Source organism: Aotus nancymaae, unplaced genomic scaffold (genome assembly GCF_030222135.1).
Source record: "Aotus nancymaae isolate 86718 unplaced genomic scaffold, 86718_ANA_hifiasm-v0.15.2.pri h1tg000025l, whole genome shotgun sequence".
Classification (NCBI taxonomy): domain Eukaryota; kingdom Metazoa; phylum Chordata; class Mammalia; order Primates; family Aotidae; genus Aotus; species Aotus nancymaae.
The window spans coordinates 29033273-29050660 of record NW_026988438.1 but is presented as its reverse complement, the minus strand read 5'-3'; the positions used below and the strand labels follow the sequence as shown (position 1 = coordinate 29050660).

The 17388-nt window shown below is 38.6% G+C and overlaps 1 protein-coding gene across 6 annotated transcripts in view; it reads left to right on the top strand.

Annotated features, from left to right (window-relative positions):
• ITPRID1 (ITPR interacting domain containing 1) overlaps window positions 1-17388 on the top strand; it is a 126043-nt gene that overhangs the window by 29597 nt on the left and 79058 nt on the right. For 3 of the 6 annotated variants that reach the window (XM_021674949.2, XM_012475146.2, XM_012475145.2), the window contains 3 exons: window positions 7310-7491; window positions 8804-8852; window positions 9186-9229. In XM_021674949.2, coding sequence (XP_021530624.2) covers window positions 7310-7491; window positions 8804-8852; window positions 9186-9229 — 275 coding nt within the window. Of the gene's footprint in view, window positions 1-7305; window positions 7492-8803; window positions 8853-9185; window positions 9230-17388 lie in introns of all 6 variants that reach the window. The other 3 variants (XM_012475144.2, XM_012475143.2, XM_012475142.2) reach the window with 1 other exon arrangement.

The following is a 17388-nucleotide window of genomic DNA, read 5'->3' as shown; positions in this document are numbered from 1 at the left end:
ACTTTGGGTTCCAGCTTGGGCACAACTGCCTTGCCTTTAAATCCAGCCTTCTCCTAAATGGCAGGAGTGAGCACCCTTCACATATTTTGCGGTGGGAGGAAGCCACCCACAGAGCAAGTCATCACAGACTGCTTGTTCCTCCCAGCAGAGTGTTGACAGAACGCTCTATTCCCCAAGCTCTGCCTCTACCTCACTGAATCATTTGGAAATCTTTGCAAGTGTTTGTTGGATAGGGAGGGAAAGCAGAAGGACATTCCTGGCTTGACTTTGTTGCTTGAGTTTTCGAGTGATCTTCCAAACCTTTGAGTAATAGGAATATTTTATTATTCTTATTTTTATTATTTTGATGACTACAACTTTAAAATGTCTTTAAAATATCAACTCCATTGGCCAAACATTAAGCAGTCTATGTGGAGGCTAGAAACAGAATAATAAACCTATGGAAATATCTTCTTTTTTCAATTCTCTCTTATTATGCAAAAGGAAATTACATTCCAAGAAAACTTGAAACTGCATGCCCAATGTCATACAGCCAATTGATAACTATTTACTGATTAATTAAAAATAAATTACTTTTTTTGTTTCCTTGGCAATGAATTAAGATTTTTCATCTGCTTGTTAGCTGTTGGGAGGCACGTAAGAGAAGGTAAAAGAAGGTATTTACTCAGATAGTTTTTGTAAAAATGACAGAAGAAGCAGGCATCAAGTGATAACTCAGAAAATTTTGCTTCAAAATAGAGAAAGATTATGAGGTGTGTGCGTGTGTGTTTACATATGACTGTGTGTCTATGTCTATGCATGTATGTGTCTATGTGTGTATAATCTCATAGTTTTTCTAATTCAGATCTACAATGCTATATTTTCTGATTCTGTGTACCTAATTCTGGTTAGTATGTGCTTTCTGATATGTTGTTTAACTGCTAAATACCAAACTGTCCTTAACTTTTCCATAGCAAGATTGGCCTTGGTATTCCTCAATTCCTTGTTAGTATTCATTTAAATAGTCATTTATTCAACAAATATACATTGAGTACATTTTCCATGCAATTATGACATGAATGCTAAGATCTCTGTCCTGAAGAAAATCCCAGGGTGGTTAAACATAAATGGAACACAGTGTAACATGACTTATAAAACAATGTGAAAATATCTTAACAGTGATTTACACTGAACTATGGGATAACAGAGGGGCCTTTAAAGCTACACTCATATAGGGAGGCAAGAAAAGATAAGGGGGCTAGGAATGAGGTATAGATCACTCAAAATTTAGGGGTTAGAGAGAATAAAATCAACAAAAAAGCTTGAGGAAAAAAGCTTTGAGGTAGGACAGGTTTATATTAAAAACCAAATTAAATGATTATTTTCATTAAGATGTTATAGTTAACTGCATCAAATGCTGCCAAAAATTCTGAATAATAAGAAGTGAAAGTAGACCACTAGCATCCTGACTCAAGTAGGTTATAAAGAGAAGGGAAGGTGTGGACAGTGCTGCAAATGAAAGCATTTTGCTGTAATCCAAGCGAGACTCCAAGTTCTGGCAGATATTAGGATGACAGAATTGGAGGTGGTCTGTCTGAGATATATTTTAATGGCTCCTGTATTAGTTAGTTCTCACACTGCTATGAAAAAATACTCAAAACTGGATAATTTATAAAGGACAGAGGTTTAATTGAGTCACAGTTCCACAGGGCTGGGGAGACTTCAGAAAACTTACCATCATGGTGGAAGGAGAAGCAAACACGTTCTTCTTCCCATGGTGGCAGCAAGGAGAAGTGCAGAACAAAGTAGGGAAAGCCCCTTAAAAAAGCAAATATCTCGTGAGAACTCACTTGCTATCATGAGAACAGCATGGAGGTAACTGCCTCTGATTCAATTACCTCCTAACAAGTCCCTCCCATGACATGTGGGTCTTATGGGAACTACAATTCAAGATGAGATTCTGGTGGGGACACAGCCAAACCATTTCAGCTCCTTTTGTTTTTTTTTTTTTTTTTTTTTTTTTTAGTGATTTAATGTGGGAATGAAAGTAATAGAGAAATCAAGGGAGACTCATAAGTTCTTGGCATGAGCAACTGCCTGAATAGGCTCTGTTAACTGAGATGAAGCACACTAGAATAAAGGCAGAGATATGGGAGGGTCAAGAAGAAGTCAAGGAAAGAATAAAGAATTCAGTGTGGCACAAAATGTGTATAGACATTCAAGAGGAAATGTTAACTAAGAGGGAATACCTTGGTATGAAGGAAACTCACAGGCTGGACCAGATTTGAAAATGAGAATTTGGAAATGATCATTGGTTTAATAAAAAACTAAGATAGGAGTTGGAGAGGGATTCAAGGCTGTCACATGGAGGATAAATTTCAGATAAGTCACATTAAAGTATATTGTAAACTAAAGGGTATGATCCAGTAAGGAGGACAAAAATGGTCCCCAGGCAAAGTCTATAAATGGAATGAAGGTGAATGAGGATGTTTGAAACTAGGATTTTGGAGAGTGTTCTCTTACAGTGAAGTACAACCATAGGAATCAAGTAGAGGGAAAGATTATGGGAAATGAACAGGTCATTGAACTGAGTGGCCTTGTTTAAGCAAGTTGTCTACATTGATAATGAAATCTTCCAGAAAGATGACAGAAATACTATCCTAAAATTTTCAGTAAATGAAGGCGAATGCCCTGGTTGTTGATGACTACATAGTCTGATGGCGTATGCTTCAAAGGACAGAGGAAATAAGGTCTGGAAGCAGCAATGAAGATCATAGAAGAAATTTACACTATCTTGGAGACTATAGTACAGATTTTTTAAGGAAGAAATGAAAGGGCCATAGCTTGAGAAGCCCTATCCAGGTTTTAGTTAGAGAAAGAAGATGAAAGGATATTCAGTGAAGAGGTTAGGATGAAGAGGTATTGGTAGGTGACAGGGCATGAGTTCCAGAGGGCACAGGCATAGGGAGAGTCTCCAGGAAGGGTGGAAGTTTGGGCCAGATGAGGTGATGTTCACTGCCACAAGTGCACGGCCCAACGGCATGATGTGATTACTCCTGTCATCTTCCAGGGGAGGAAGGATGAGTTAGTTCTCTGAGAGTGCTGGCCTCCCAGGACTGGTCTCTTAGTTTTTGTAGGTAATGTGAGTGGAATGAGGTTTGTGGTAATCACTTTTTTGAGAATAGAAGGGGTTCTGGAGGCTTTCTTTATAAAATTCCATGAGTGGCATCATGGTTGGAAAAGGGGCAGGTCTTAATGGAACACATGGATCTATGTAGACTTCTCTTCAGTGCTGCTTTTGGGGAAGTCATATGAAGTAGGGAGGGGAACAAAGCAAGCCTGGACACTATTTGAGATATTAGGAAGGCCTGAACAGAGGCTGCGACAATGAGGATCCTTGGATGAGATGTAGAGATGATGTTAGAGTTCCATTTGGATGCAGAATGGCTTGGGCTGTTCTCCCATTATGCAGTTCTCTTCTTGACCACAGAGTATATTCAGAAATGGTGGCCAAGGGTGGAGCTACAGGCTAAAATTATAACCTTAAAATTTGGACTGCAATTGAAGGAATCTCAAGATTCTGATAAGCACTTCTAACTAATCTTAGGAATTCTCATGGTAACAAAAATACTCTATTCTCACTCTCCCAAATACATCCACTTCTTAATCATCCAAAGTAAGTAATTTCAAGACAACACAGGTTACCCACAAACTAACAGAGTCAAATTTATTTTCTATGAGAAAAATGAGTGCATTGATTGGTGATTCTTCTTTACTTAAGAGCTCCTGACAGGATAAGAAGCAACATACAGAAGAGAAGGAAAAAGAAAGAAAACTGACCAATATGAGTGGTGATTGTTTTGGATATATTTTTCATTAAATTTTGCCAACAACCCCATAAAGTGTTTATTTCATACCCATTATAGATATCTATGAGAAAATAGATTATCAGAAAAGTTTGAAAATTTCCCCAAGATGTCAGAAAGCATCAGGGCGGAGATTAAAATCCAGAGTTATCTGACCTGAAAGCACTTGCTCTTTTAAGCAGATAAGAACCAAGAAAGCTGACAAAGCCAACTGAATTCCCCTTTTCTAAGTAACCAAGCAATTAAGTTACCTTGGGTCAAAGGTGCTGAGGACAGTCTCTGTTCTCCCAGTATGAACAACCGGTTTGGCAAGAAAACCTGTTTGCATAAAGATACAAAAAGTGAAATAACCTCAGAGGACAAGATTGTAATCATTGTCATTGCTTTAAGTGTCAAAGCATCAAGTTTTATGATTTCATTGTGGCCCTAAAGCTTCAGAGTGAAAAAGGGTATGTATAGTTGAATTTGCTCAAGTTAAGAAAATGTGAAGCAGAATTAATGTAACAAAGTCTTTTTTTCTCATTTTGATTATTTTTAAAAATTTTAAACCTTGATAAGATTTTGGTATTTTTTTTCTTTTTCAAGGCATTTGTTTGTTTTGTTTTTACAAAATTGAGTTCTTAGTGCATATATAATTTTGCATCCTCTTTTTTTTAGTTAAACGTGATACTACATGCAATTTTCCACATGAATAGAAGTTTTTTATACACATAAGGATTAATGACAGCATAGTAATCCGAGTAGAAGGGATTTGAAAAGAGAGAAAGTACTGGATTTCCCAGGCACAGAATGAGGTGATCCAGAATGAGGATTCCTCCTGGGGCCAAGTCAAAGAAATAGCAAGAACTGGGTTCCAAATGGTCCTTGGGATGGACAGAGTAACGAGAGAAGTCTGCAGGCAGTCACATGCCATGACTTGTGCCCTGTCTATCCACTGAGCAATTCCAGGATGCCACCTGATCTGTGTCCCTTTCTGAAGGGCTACTCTGGGGGTCAAGTGAGGGAATGCCAAAGGAAGGCCATTCAAGCTTTAGAAAATCTATTTCCAGAAGCAGATTTGTTTACCAACTGGAAGGCATCCACTAAAACAGAGAGAACAAAAGAGGTTTTCTTTATGAACCGGTCCCTGACCCTAGCCTTTAGCAAGGTTTCCCATTTTCTTTGGCAAGCCTTTTTCCTGCTCTTTGGCCAAGTACAGCGGAGCTGGCAGAGAGAATATCCTCACTGGTTGTCTAAGGCTGGAGGCTGAGGTCAAGCATGCCATTCATTATAAGAAGGAAGTTTGAGGACGTACAAATAAAGCAGCACTTTTATCTAAAAATTTAACAATTTCTCCAGTGTTGTATTTGAAAGAGCAGTTGCTAACTTAAAATTTGATATTATGATACAGAAGCAGCAATTTGAGTACTATCAGCTACTTGATAACTTCCTGTTCCCTCCACAGTGCAAACTCTACCATTCTAAATGAAACTCACTTTCAGCCAAGGTCAGTGAAGGAGTGAGATTATTTTGGGGATCTTATTTTTCTGTAATACATTATTCTTTTCTTCAAACCATTTGAGCTTTTATTGAATCTGATATTTCATGGATGTTGCTGAGCATGATTTTGGAGTTTTTTCCTCCTTGTGAAATTTTGCACTGTCAGTGTTGAGGCTGCCATTGTCATTCACACTCCCAAGACACAAGACACTGCCAAAGAGACATTTTTTGTCTCCCCGAAAGACCCAAAACCTATGTGAAGCTAAATAACTAAAATTTCAGTGAGATTTTTAAAGGTGTTTTGTTTAATGTTATGAATTCTAGTATACCAAACAATTCTCTAAAGGTTAGGAATATAATCCAATCTGCATTATTTTGTCTTGTGTTATTACTGAAATTTTTATAATTTGCGACCAGCAGATATTCCTAAAGTTAACTGGCTAAAATATTGACTGTTAATATAAATATATCTGTCTATTTTTTCCCTTAATTTTTAACTTATTGAAATGTCTTAGTTTTTGTTTTTTAACATAAAATTGACAGTCCTCGTAATTATTAATTTGCAATTGCAACAGTAAACATATATACTTATACCTGACAGGATTTGAATATATAAAACATGTAACAAAACTGTGCTGCCACTTGCATCTGGAATACTTACCTATACTTGAAAGAAAATACTTATATTTGTAACAAATCTGAATGGTTTGCCTGTTGCAAACAGATTAGAAATGATGATTTACATGTCATGTGATCAGTGATTATGCATAAGTTTAGGGATCCTAGAAATGCTACTGAAGTAAGTGTTTGGCTATTTGGCCATTTCTCTAAACTTGAAGAATAAACAAATGCAAATTAAAGCATATGTCATGGAAGTAATTGCATCAGAAAGTGTGGTTTGAAACCTTGCTTTGCTGTTTTAGTTTGATATTTGTTGATTCAACACCTACTATGTGCCAAAAATTCACTTAAATTCTAGAGACACATAAATGAGTAAGAGAACGGCCCTTGTTCTCATGCTGCTTATAGTCTGCAGAGACTGAACAATTTCTGCTGCTGCTCTAACCTGCTGTATCCTGCTCTTACTCTGCCAGTTTTACAGAATGTTCATAAAGGTCAAGTTAAATAATGGGGCAGCTGATACTTTTTGTGCCAGGTACATAATATATTCATTAAACTATTAATGAATATATTAAATTCATTAAAATAGGATATTTTAATGAAAGGGACACAGATCAGCCATCCAATAGAATATATAGCATAGTCATAGGAACGTGCTTGGAGTCCAGTTCCTAGCTTTGAGTCCTGGCTGCCTGTTTGGCTTTGGACATGCAACTTAATCTCTCTGCTCTTCAATTTACCATAAAATTGTGACAATTATATTACCTCCTTCATTGACAATTAAGTAATGAATGTATAGAATTCAGCGTAGAATCTAGTACATAATAAGCATTCCACTGGGGTTAACAGTTATTAAAATTCAGTAGAGTGTATCCCCAGTTTAGAAATAAGGGAATGCAGAAAGGTTCTATAGTTTACATAAGGCCACACAACAAGTTGCAGAAATGGGACTCAGCCAAGCCAATCTGTTGCCAAAGCCCTCATTTTTCTCCAACATTTGGATCTCAAAAATAATTTTATAGATATAACTGTGGGATAAATTTGAAGGCTATTTACTGGGTGTGTCCTCAGGTTGAATTTCCTTGCTCTCCATCCACATCCCAGATCACCAAAGCGAATCCCCAGAGGGTACATGTGGTCTGATGACTGGTACGGCCACTTGAGTCCCAGCTATCCTGGAGGGGGAAGCATTTCACTGAATTGAGACAGGAAGCTTGGCTAAGGGGGATGAGCCAGGTTCATGTATGACTGTGAAGCTGGATCGTTCATCTGACTGTAGGCATTCTGGCCTTCTTTCTCCCTTTCACTGAGCCAAGCCCAGAAGCTGAACTCATTGTGTCTGATTTGTTTATGTTTTAAGTTAGTTTGCAGAATTACTCTCCTATGATGGCAGAGAAGTCACAAGGATCTGACAACCTTCATGAAGGCCAGGAAAAGAGCAAGAGAGAGCTCCTGAGGTGCACCAAGAGTGTGTGGGCTCCTCTGGATGAGCAGCTGCCCCCTGACCCCGAGGAGGAAAGCCGGAATCTCACCATCCCCATGCTGGGTGAGGAGGACCCTCAGGGCTATTCGAAAACATTCCTCTGTGAGTGGTGAGAGATGCCAGAGCTTTTGGCCAAGGGCAGGTGAATTTGGAACAAAAGTACTTGGCTTTGAATATACCAGTGTTCCTGGCATGATGCCAGAGACATTTATGAAATGGACACTTCTGACTTCTGCTATAGACACTCAGAACACAAACCTCCTTGAAAGAAGTAGACCAATTAATGAATGAACTCTGCTTCCTTTCCACTCCAAAATCTCTCATCCTAAGTCCACAAGACTTTGAAGCTGTGTGGGCTCCAGGCATGAGGCTTCTTTCAGATCATCAAACATTTTATTAAAAGACTGATTTATTGGGTCCTGCAGGAGGCATTGACAAAAATTTTAATCATTTAAAGAGTAATAAGTAAGAAAATACTTCCAGAAACCTCCTGTCCCCATTATGTGACTGTTGAATGGTCTTTCTTCTTTGCCCATTACCTGATTCATTCTAACTCTTCACAGCAGCTCAAGTGAAGAACAATATGGACCCCTTGTGTCCACCTGGCTTTTATGGTTCACCTGACATCATGTAAGGGGGATAATTCAGGTACCTCACTATTTGGTAGGATAAAGTCAAACAAAAGAAGCCCTGAGTACACAGTAGCTAAGCAGTACACAGTAGCCAAGCAGAATGGAAACAAATGTTTAACAGAAAATGCTGCTTTACATCCTCTCCTTTTTGCCTGTTGACTGTTTGTTGAGTCAATGATAAAGATCCACCTTAAAAGACTGGTGCCTTTTTAACTCAGGATGCCTTTGGCAATCCAGGGACTCCAGTGCAATTTGTCCCTGGAATGAATGCAAATATGGTTTCTAACCTGGCAGAGAACTCCTTGCAAATAACCATCACTGGCTGGCTGCCTTAGGTAAATGTCGTGATTCAATAAGGAGAGGCTCTGTGGTGATTTATATCCAGCAAGTGAAAGACAAAAGTCTCTTATGCTTTCTCACCCTTTGTATTCACACCAGGGAATTTAAAAATTATTCTGACGTCTCTTGCTCTTCAGTAGTTTTTCTTCTTTCTCACATTTTCTTTCATTTTTTCTTTTTTGAAGTTAGTCTTTTGACGAGTTTACAATTCATTCTCAGGAAAGGCTGATCATGGAAAACAGGAGGTTTTGCCTTCAGGAAAAAAAAATGAATATGCTTATGGAAGGAAACATGTGACTAAATATGTGGGAAATAGAGTGACTGAGTGGCGGCTTAGTAAACAGGGTAGCGTCCTTTTAGCTGGTTGTGCTTTGACTAACTGATCTGTTCTTTCTTATTTGTAGAAAATTCCAAACAAGAAAGTATTCAGCAGTGGCTGGACTCTGGATTCTTGTAAGTGTTTTTTCTGCGTGTGCGCATTATACATTTCTCTTGCAAAGATCCATGAAAACAATGTGTGTAATCCTGCCTGGGCAAGGGGTGTGTGTGTAGGGATTTTCATTTTAATTGTACTTGAAGTATTATCCTATTATTTCAAAACTATGTATCAGTTTAAAACTACAACATAGAATACTACTTTAGTCCCTGACTGTTCATTGCTTTCTAAAAGTCCTCTTCTACTAAAACCTAACTCTGTATATGCTCTCGTCTGTTTAATTATAAAGTAAATCAGTATAATTTATTTACACACGTTGTTTGACTCACAATACTTTTGTTTCTTTATAGTGTCGCTGCAAATGAAAACTTTCCACAAGTCATTGACCACACTGGTAAGACATGAGAAGCAGTTATGCTTTGTGAAGCTGAGTAGGAGATATATTAAAATATCTATGTAAATAAATCTTATGAGAATTATCAGAGGTTTATAGGAATGAACAGCCCTCAAAACCTATCCAGTTCAATCCCTTCATTTGACATACGACTGTGACAAAAATGATATGGGCTTCCCCAGCAACAGGTTAAGGGCTGAAACCAGGGCCCTTGCCATATCATCAACAGCTCAGACTATAGCGTAAACTCACTGGAAAATGAAAACGTTTAATTTTCCCCATACTGTATTATACTTTTATTTCTGAATCTAGTTTTTTTTCCTATTCTTTGGTCTCAAAATTTCACTTATATTCCCTCTTTCTAATGATGCACTTGTTCTCAAGAATAAAAGTCTGAATTCTAAAGCATACCATGCAAATATTTCTGAGGCAGAAAGTGTATCACACTTGTTTCTCTGAGATTCGATAAAAGCATTAGAAAAAGAAAAAAATTTACAAGACTCAGAGTTTCCACCTTCATTAAATGCAATACCATATTTTATAGAATCTAAGACCCTTCAATTATAAAATGCATTCATATTTTAAGTATCACTTAGAAAAAAAATCCTGGCAATTACAAATAAAAGGCCAATTTGATGCTAAGACATATCCTGGTTTCATAGATGTTAAAATGTGAAAAAGTATGTTTCAAAATGAATGAAATATTATGAATTTATGTGAAAATGACATAATTTAGGAGTTTAATAGTTAGATGAAAAGATAATTAGACATAGTCACTTACTTTGCTGTTTTTAATTATTTCACTTCCTCTACTGTCTTCTTACCATTAAGATTGACCATTGACTACACATCAGTTTAAATTTTGAATTTTTTTACTACTTTTAAAAGAAAACCTATATGTATCATTGAAATTTCCCTTTTCATCAACCTTCTTTATTTTTTCTAATATAAAAGTTCCATGATGCCAAATACTGTAAAGATTTTTGCCAATAAATCAAATGTAAGTACCTCTCTGTTCATAGTAGTTCAGACTCAAGGAAAAGCAAAAACTTAAGAAATATAGCCATCAGTTCGTATCCCTCTGACCTTTTCTCTAGCTCTAGTTGTGGTGAGAGGCCTGACACTGGTTCTGGGGTCATCAGTAAGTATACTAAAAGCATCACTTCCCAGAAATTAAAAACAAATCACAGCTCTTCCTCTTCTGAACCAAGTCAGTGAACTGCAAAGGCACAGACATGAGGTAAAGAGCTGGAGGAAAAATGGGATAGTGGCATGGTTCTGAGATCAGAAACACACAGTCTCAATTTGCCAGGTCCTTTATCTTCAGCAAGCTTTTTAACTAATAATAATGGAATAGCTTCTTACACGTTTAATTGAGCCTTTGCTTGTACAAGGCCCTTTCTCATCAATCATATTTTAAGCTCTATGGCCTGTGTGGTAGCATGGTTGGCTCTGTCTTTTTGTTTCTTTGCAAATGAGGAGTCTGCAGCACAGAGTGGTTGAGTGCCGTGATTGTTGGTCACAGCTGGTTAGAAGCAGGTGGAAGAATGGAGGCCTGGTCTTCTATCAATATTGGTCCTGCTGTGTCCTGCTTTAGCCATCATGAGAGAGCTACACTGAGCTTGGGGGAGCTGAGAGACACACTGGGAAGGGTGGACGCTAGAATAGTACCAGAAACTGGAAACCTGAAGGTCATGGCAAGGGTGGCAGGGAGTACAACTATGGATATGGAAAGGACTCAAAGAGGAGGAAGAAAAGAAGTCACTGTTGGAGGGAAAATCCTGTCAAAACTCATAAAATACTGAAAAGATATAGAGTGACGCATTAATTTCCTAGGGCAGCCGTACAAATTATTACAAACGTGGTGCTTAAAACAACAGAAATTTATTCTCTCACAGTTATGGAGTCTGGAACCCCAAATCAAGGTTTAAGCAAAACTGATCTCCCTCTGAAGGTTCTAGGGAAGAATCTCTCCTGTTTTCTTTCTAGTTTCTGGTGGCCTCTGGCAATCCTCAGTGTTCGTTGGCTTGCAGCTATATGACTCCTTTCTATGACTTCATCTCTACATGGCCTCTCCTCCTTGTGTTTCTTCTCCTCTTATAAGAACACCAGTCATTGGATTAAGGATCCAGTGTATTCCAGTGTGATCTCATCTTAACTAATTAACTATCCACCAAGACCCTATTTCCAAATAATGGCAAATTTTGAGGTTACAGGTGAACATGAAATTCTGAGGGACCCTAGTCAACTAACTAGAATTCATTCTAAGGCTGGTTTCCTTATTAATCACTTCTGAGGCTTTGCACACTAAAGTAGCAGCAAGATCTAAGCATCTTCGTCTTAGAGGTGACCCAGTGCCTCCCACAGAAAACATTCTAGTGAGCCTTCAGGCCTTGGACTGGATCCAAATAACATGGATAGGTGGGATAAGGCTTCAATAGTCCTGTTCCTGATTCCCTGCTGGGTTCTATGAGGGCCAAGGTGAGGCTTCACTTTTTATGGTGACTCTCTGGCTGTCATGTTTACCTGCAGCTACCTAAAATCTCAAAACTCATTTTTTTTTAAGCTGGAATCTAGTTGGCCCATTCTGTACCTTGTTTACCACCGTTATGCCAGGTAAAGCCCTTGGCACTTCAGCCTCTTCATCAGAAGAACTGGGAGGGGAAGGAAATTAATGCATACTGAGGGTGCACATGCTAGATGCTATATATATATTATCTTGCTTATCAGACCACCTTTGAGGTGAATATTACAGGGAGGAAAATGAGATTTAGAAAGGTAAAGTAACTTGCTAAAAGCCACCCAGTTAGTAGGTATAGGAGTTGAGATTTGAGCTTAGATCTGTTTGTCTGTATAGCCATGCTCCCCCTCTAGAAGACTAATAAAATATCCTACACATGTTATGCATGGAAACCCTGGGAAGAAAGCCCTATGCTGTGGTTTCAATGTCCCCTCCAAAACCCATGTTGAAAGTTAATCACCATTGTGACAGTATTGAAAAATGGGACTTTTAATAGGTAATTAGGTCATGAGGACTCTGCCTTTCTGAATGGGTTAATTCCCTTATCCTGGAGTGAGTTATTTATCACAGGATTGGGTTAATTATCATGAGAGTGGGCTCCTGATAAAAGGATGAGCTTGGTCCCCATTTTTTCTCTCTCTTGTGTACTTGCTTATCCTCTGCCTTCCACCATGGGATGGCACAGCAAGAAGGTCCTCACCATATGCAGCCCCTTGATCTTGGACTTCCCAGCCTCCACAGCTGTAAGCCAAATAAACTTCTTTTCCTTGTAAATTACTCAGTCTGTGGTATTGTGTTATAGCAGCAGAAAATAGACTAAGACACTCTGTATCCACATTGCTGTTGGAAAAGTCAAAGCATGGGCAATGTGGGTTGAGTCACTGGCATTTCTCCCTCCAGTCCTTCTGACTTTTATGCATCAGCCCTTTGGGACCACGACACAGTCCTCTGGAGTTCAGCTGCTTTGATGTGGTGTAATACTAACTTTTTTTTATATCAGCCAAGTGTCTATATCTATAACTTTAAAAAGATACATAAAGTTGGTCAAAGGGTATAAACTTGGAGTTATAAGATGACTAGGTTCTAGATACCTTAAGTACAGCATGGTGACTATGTTAGTAATAACGTATGTTGTATTTAAAATTGTCTAAAAGAGTAGATGTTGAGTATATTTGCACCCCAAAAAGAGGTATTTTTCACCTCCAATAAGAGATGGAGATGATTTGAATTCAAGTCTGTCTGATTTCAAAGTTCCTGCTCTTTTAACCAGAAACTAGTATACCTCTAATGACTGCACACTGGTGTAAATCAACTATTATTCATTTTATGTCTAACTTTTTCTTACGTCTGTGAGCCAATTTGGGGTAGCAAAAAAGAATGTTCTCTAAATTTGAGGTTTTAATGTTGAGACATGCTCCAAAATTTATTCCACTAAAATATAGAGGCACATAGAGTAGATTTTAATTCAAAGAAAAATTACTAATTAGAAACAGTTCTAATAGTAAGAAAGAAGTATAAAGCTATCCTGAAATTAACCTATAAATAACTCCTTTAACTATAATTTGCCTCAGTTCTCACCAGTCTGTAGGCACAAATTAGGTTACAATAATATTGGTACCTAAATTTTGCTGGATTATTGCCTCCTTCTTGGTGACAAAGGTCTATCTGCAAAACATCCCCCCTAAGTATTTCTGGGAGTTATTAGCTGTCTCATTTTCATAAATGAGCTCCCTTCTACTGCCCCTGCTACTACTCCAGTAGAATCCTCTTGTATCATTACATAGAAAAGTCATTTCAATACTTTCTGAACATCATGTTTTTCTGCTCCTCTGGAACCACTCTCATTGCCTTTGAGTTTTGATGGTGCTTTATTTATTGCAGAATTATATAGAAACACTCATATTCCATGGCCAGACACAGTTGCTCACAACTGTAATCCCAGCACTTTGGAGATTTAGGTAGCATTACTAGTATTTTATGTCACATAAAACCTATGATAAAAATAATCTTTCAGCTTCTTCCTGCAGCTCATATCTCTCCTTGAACTTTAGATTTAGGTGACCTAAGAACAAACATGATATCAACTCTATTTCCTTGCCCACAGGCACACAAAGTTTTGGACAGATCCCTTTTATTCCTCTCTTCAGTATTTAGCAAATATGTTTTGATTGCCTCCTATAAACCAGGCATTCCATTAGGACTGAGAATGCTGAAAATAATACATGCAGTGGTGATAGAGACAATAAACAAATAAATATATAATATTCTGGGAGGATAGATGATCAGAAAAGACATTTCAGATAGATTACCTTTCAGCAGTTACCTGAAAGAAGTGAAGGAAGGGAACATTTGTTGTCTGAGAATGAGCTGTTTCAGGCAAATAAGATGGCATATGCAAAGCCAGGGGGCAGGAGTATGTCCTCTGTGTTCTAAGAATAGCAAGTATGCCTGAATGGTTGCAGTTAAGTGAGCAAAGATGAGAGTAGAGGGCTAGGGGTTAAAGAATGATCCAGAAGCCAAATCATTTAGGGCTACATATATCCCTGTAATTATTTTGGCTCTTATTCAGTGTCAGAAGAGAACCCTTTAAAGTGTTACAAAGAAGTGGTATTATCGTATTATCCTGGTTCTTTTTGAAAGAACAACTCTGGCTGCTGTTCACAGAGTTGACTATGGGAGAAGGAGGTTGGAAAGGGCTGAAGCAGGGAGCCCAATTCAGAGACTAATACAATAATCTGGAGGAGAGAGGTTAGGGCTATATCAGGATACTAGCAATTGTAGAAATGTTGGATTCTTGATGTGTTTGAAATGTAGACAGGGCAGCATATGCTGGTGAATTGAATGTGGGATATGAAAGAAAGGAGTCAGAGATGACTGCAAAATATTTTTCCCAAGCAACTGAAATAATGAGTGGCAATTTATTGATGGGAAAAACAAAGAAGGATAGGGCTTTGCTTTGGAGATAGGAAATTCAATTTTAGGCATGTTGTGATTCAAATGCTTAATAAATATCCAGAAGATACTATTGAGTAGGTAGTTGGAAATACAAATCTGGAGTTCAGAGGAGTGGTCCAGGAATATATATGTGTATATCTATATATAGACACACACACACACACACACACACACACACACACACGTACATTTGGGACTAGTTGATGGGTAGATGGTATTTATAGACAGAAGACCACACAAGTAAGTGCAGACAAAGAAGAGGCCAGGAAGATGTGAAGGACCAGCAAAGGAGAAGAGGTAGGTAATGAGGTAAAAAGGGAACCAAAAGAAAAGAATCTGAAAGGCAAGTGAAATCAGTGTGTCACAGTGGGAGTGATCAACCCCATCAGCTGTTGTTAATTGATTATTTATGAGCAGGAATGACACCTCGTCATAAGCTTTGGCAATAGAGGCCATTGGTAACCTTGAAAAGAGCTATGTCAGGGGAAAGGTGGCAAGAAGATAGTATCGCTTTCAAGTGGGAATGGTATTAGGAGAATTGGAGACAACAGAAAACTGCTTTGAAAGTCGAGAGGTAAAGGGAGCAGTTAATTGAAATGACAACTGCAAGAAAAGTGAAGGCAAAGAGGATATTTTCTTCAGGAGATGAAAGCTGTTACAGCCAGGTGTGTAGGTTGATGGGAATGATTGGTGGCTGAGATGTACTGAGGCATATGGTGCCTTCCCCTGGCCTTCCTGAAGCTGTGGACAGAGCCTGGATCTCCTGCTCTGGGACTTCTCTTGGGATATTGAAATCTCTTCCAATAAAATATTACCTACCCAAGATCATTTGCTCATAGAAATGATTTGGGTTTCTCCCTTTAGTTATGACAGATGCCTTCCTGTGCCCCTTCTTTTTATATGAATTTCAATAACTGCAAAAGTTTGGGCAGCTCCCCTTGCTGCTTACATTCTGAGTCTCACTGAAGCACTTCCCAAAGGATGGACTCTCATTTTCTGTTCTGTCTTCTGGCAAATATTAGGACATCTTAGCTGAGTGGCCTGACAGTCTCATCTCCAGGATGTTGTCTGCTCAGGGTAGACAGGTGCCATTCACTTGGTGTCATTCACCTGGATGACTTACAGGGAAGAGCCTCATGGGCATCCTTCAACTTCTTTCTCTTTTCCCTTTCCAAGAACTACTACCTCTGTGGGCAGATTAACTCTTCTTAGTGGTCACCAACTACACGAGCAAGCATGTTTGATTCTCAGTTTGGGCTGAATAAGGATCCACAGACCTTCCTATAACTACAAACACAAGGTAGAACATTCAGAGCCTTTCTGAGGTCAATAGTGGTGTTAAAGAGCCCATGGACATGGATGTTAAAGTCCCTCTTCCTAGGCTGCAAATTCATTCTCAAGATTCTTATTCTTAATCTCAGATTCCATATTAAAGCTATGTATTTTTAAAGGCCTGGAGAGAGTATCTGGTTCATAGCAAACTCTTTCCCCACCAGAAAATGAATTAAACATCAGTGCTATCTGGCTGGGATATGCATTGTCCTTTTAATGCTAGGATTATAATGCAAGTGAGAGTGCATTGTCATTGTAATGCAAGGATAAGACTTATACAATGAGCGCACGTTTTAACATGTAGGTTTATATAATTAGCACTTGTTTAACAACACATCCAAGCATAACTGTGAGTGAAAAGACTAGAAGTAACTCCTACAGCAAAAAGACAGTTTCTGTCAAAGATATGCTTGGTGCCAGTTACTACTTGATAGGTGGTTAATTCATTTGTCTTTTTTATATTTATTTATTTCTTCTCCTATCCCCAGGAGGTCCTGGAAGAATAAACTTATTTCTTTTCAAAAGGAATTTGTTTCATAATAAGAACTTATAAAATAAAACATCTAAATTGTGTGGCCTCTATAAAAGAAAAAGTTGGCCAGGTGCGGTGGCTCACACCTATAATCCCAGCACTTTGGGAGGCCGAGACGGGTGGATCACGAGGTTAAGAGATTGAGACCATCCTGGTCAACATAGTGAAACCCTGTCTCTACTAAAAATACAAAAATTAGCTGGGCATGGTGGCGCACACCTGTAGTCCCAGCTACTCGGGAGGCTGAGGCAGGAGAATTGCTTGAACCCAGGAGACGGAGGTTGCGGTGAGCCGAGATCATGCCATTGCACTCCAGCCTGGGTAACAAGAGCGAGACTCTGTTTCAAAAAAAAAAAAGAAAAAGTCAAAGTAAATCCAAGTAGACATAACAGATGTTCCCTTACTCCTTGTCAGGTGACAATACTATAACAATGATCTGTTTTAGGTGAAGGGAACAAAGACGTAAAATACATGACTCTTGCTTTCCAGAATGTCACTTTAACTGTCCAGGATCATTATGATTCAAATACAACCTACACGAACTTTTCCACACGACCCTCTAGTCTTATTCCTTCTCATTACATTCCTAGTTCTTTATCTTTCTTCATCCACTTCCTCCTGTCTCAAAGTCTTTCCTTTTCTGTTCTCTTCCTCTCCTTCTTTTGAGACCTGACCCAGGTCCCATATTCTCCATAAGACCCTTCCTGACTTCTGCACTGATACTGAATCTTTCTTCTGAACACCTAACACGCATTTTAGGTTCCACCCATGTGGCTCTTGGCCAGTGCTGCCTCAGATTGTTAGGGATATCATCAATGT